Here is a 2,937-nt window from a genome sequence, read left to right as displayed (position 1 = left end):
CAGATTAGGGAAATTCTCATCTATGATTTGCTCAAATATATTTTCTAAGACCTGTCTCCACCGCCTCAAAGATTCCAATAATTCTGATATTGGAACATTTCATTGAGTCTCTAATCTCTCTCAGTTTGGTTCCATGGGTTTTGTTTTTCCCATGCCTCCTGGGTTTCTTTCTTTTTTTTTTTTTTTTTAAAGATTTTATTTATTTATTTGAAAGAGAGAATGAGATAGAGAGAGCATGAGAAGGGGGAGGGTCAGAGGGAGAAGCAGACTCCCTGCTGAGCAGGGAGCCCGATGCGGGACTCGATCCCGGGACTCCAGGATCATGACCTGAGCCGAAGGCAGTCGCTTAGCCGACTGAGCCACCCAGGCGCCTCTTCTTTCTTTTTTATCATCTTATCCTCTAGCCCACTAATTCATTCTTCTGCCTCATTTACCCTGGTGTCAGAGTATCCAGTTTAGACTGCATTTCATTCATAGCATTTTTAAGTTCGGTCTGATTAGATTTCATTTCTGCACTTAAGAGATTCTATATTGTTGTTAATATTTTTCTCAAGCCTAGATACTGCCTTGATAATTGTTGCTCTATAGTCAATTTCTGACATCTTGGTTATATCCATTAGTTCCGTGTCAGAGGCCTAGTCTCTAATCCTTTTCTTCATTGGGGGTTCCTCCTCTTAGTCATTCTGTTGGGGGCTGGTTGAGGGAATGTACAGAGTCCACATTATTGACCACAACCCAAGGAAGATGCACCTGTTTTATAGGGACCTTAGGGTTGTTGTCCTCTTGTTTTTCTGGCCTGTCTTCTGGGGGAGGGGCTTGCCGCACTGTTCTTCAGGCAACCCTGGTTGGGCAGAGTTGCCCTCCCCCTGTGGGGGAGGAGGAATGTGCTCAGTGAAAACCAGGCTTGGGGGGTTATTGTTCTCTGGTGGCTTTCTGCATCTCCCCCCGAGAGTCAGAGCACAAGTAACCGTATACAGACCTCTGTCTCAGAACAGAGAGATCACAGTCTGACCTTCACTGATCTCTCCAGCCCATACCGTCTCTGTTTCTGTCTGTGCTGCTAAAAAACTGCATCGTTCTGGGTTGTGCGCCCCACTGCAGCACTCCCGGTCCTCGCTTCCAGGTCCAGGCACGTCTCTGCCCTTTGTGCTGCTAAAATCGCCAGCCTCCCCCGGTTCGCACACGCTCCCCAGAAGCTCCAGGTTTCAGTCTGTGGGTCTGCCCTAAAGTCCCTTCCCCACTGCTACCGGTCTCCCCAGCATGGGAGGCTTTTGCGCCCCTGTGTTATTACACCTTCCTGGCTCCAGTGCTATGGCAGCTCCCTCCCCCTTCCGTTTATCTTCTGGTATCTGCCCGCAGAATCACGGCTCCCCACTTCATACCTTGAGACCAACTGCCAGAGATATTCTGTTTGTAGGGATCCAGATATATCTTCTTACATCTCAGGCTGATTTCATGGGTGTTCAGAATGGTCTGGTAGATATCCAGCTCAATTCAGGGGACTGGTTGAAATTGGGTCCCCTACTCCTCTGCCATCTTTTATCCCTCATTATGACTACCATTTTTGAAGGACCACTGAGGGAGCCGAGAAAAGGAGCCAAGTAAGAGAGCCAAGCAGGGACACAGAACAGGATAAAAGAATTGCCAAGCAGTGTAGAAGATGAGTCTCTGCTTCACAAAGATTTGGTAGTACCAAACCACAGACCTGGGTGAGTTGAATGTTCAGCAGGCAGACTGATGGAGACAAGGTTGATTAGCTCCACAGTTGGGGATAAGCTGACATAACAGCTTGAGAGAGCCAAACCCTAACCAATAGACCACCAGGGATGATATAACAGTTTGAAAAGATGCAACTCTGTCCATTAAGTGGTGGAATCTATTTCCCACCCCTGAACCTGGGCTGACCTGTGACTCGGTTTGACCAACAGCATGTAGTGGAAGTGAAGGTCTGTGAGCCTGGAGCTCAGGCCTCAGCAGGCCCTGAGGGTTTTGCTCTGTCTCAGAACATCGCCTAAGACTCCTATGTAAGGAGACCAGCATAGCTGGCTGGAGGGCAAGGCCAGTGGAGCAGAGAGGTGCCACACCCAGTGGCTAGCACTGACTCCAGTCCTGTGAAGGAGGCCATGAAACCCCGACAGCCTATATGGCCCCATCTCATCATCTCCTTTTGCTTAGTGGGCAAGTCAGTTATCTTCTGCCTCAGTGTTCTAATATGAAAAATAATATTATTATAACTCATGGGGTTAGTGTGAGGATTAAATAATATATGTAAAAATTCATAGAAGAGTTGTTGCGTATGGATTATTTTATATTATTTTAAAATAAAAAGGTGCCTCTTATATTTTACCGTGAACTATCTTCAGGATAACGTTGTCCTACTGCTTCTTGAAGCTGGACATTAAGAAAAGACACATTCTGCCAGGTTTCCTTTTCTCTTATTTTATCAAAAATTGATGTATAGAAGTCGTACATGGTATCTCCACCTTCCATTAAGAAAAAATTTCTCATGGCCTGCAAGTACTCAACCAACCTAAATGGAGAGAAAATAAGCGACAGAAATATCTTAAACTCATGAGACAGAATTCTGGATCGGTACCAGTTTTTGTACACTACTAATTTTGAAATAGGTTTACATTGTACATTTACTAAAGAGCAGGAACATTAACAACTTTTAAAGACTTTTAAAATAACAAAAATAGTATATGGTTGCCTTTAATAGAAAGAAAGAAATTACTTTTCTATAACATTGTAGAAAGATGGGAAAAGTCAAAGTGTAACAAACTAGTTAGTCCAAATCCCGCTATTCATAGTGAATTTCTACTGTTAATACTTGGGGTATTTCTGGCCCATCTTTTTTTCTGTGCATCAAAAAAAAAAAATAGTTCGCACCATATATATATATATATATATATATATATATATATATATATATATATA

At 43.7% G+C, this 2,937-nt stretch overlaps 1 protein-coding gene across 2 annotated transcripts in view; it reads right to left on the bottom strand.

The window, feature by feature from the left end:
• TUBGCP5 (tubulin gamma complex associated protein 5) overlaps positions 1–2,937 on the bottom strand; it is a 119,307-nt gene that overhangs the window by 24,314 nt on the left and 92,056 nt on the right. For both annotated transcript variants that reach the window (XM_021680469.2, XM_044918445.1), the window contains exon 16: positions 2,348–2,530. In XM_021680469.2, coding sequence (XP_021536144.1) covers positions 2,348–2,530 — 183 coding nt within the window. The remainder of the gene's footprint in view (positions 1–2,347; positions 2,531–2,937) is intronic.

This window comes from Neomonachus schauinslandi, chromosome 9 (assembly GCF_002201575.2).
Source record: "Neomonachus schauinslandi chromosome 9, ASM220157v2, whole genome shotgun sequence".
Classification (NCBI taxonomy): domain Eukaryota; kingdom Metazoa; phylum Chordata; class Mammalia; order Carnivora; family Phocidae; genus Neomonachus; species Neomonachus schauinslandi.
This window is presented reverse-complemented; position numbering and strand designations above follow the sequence as displayed.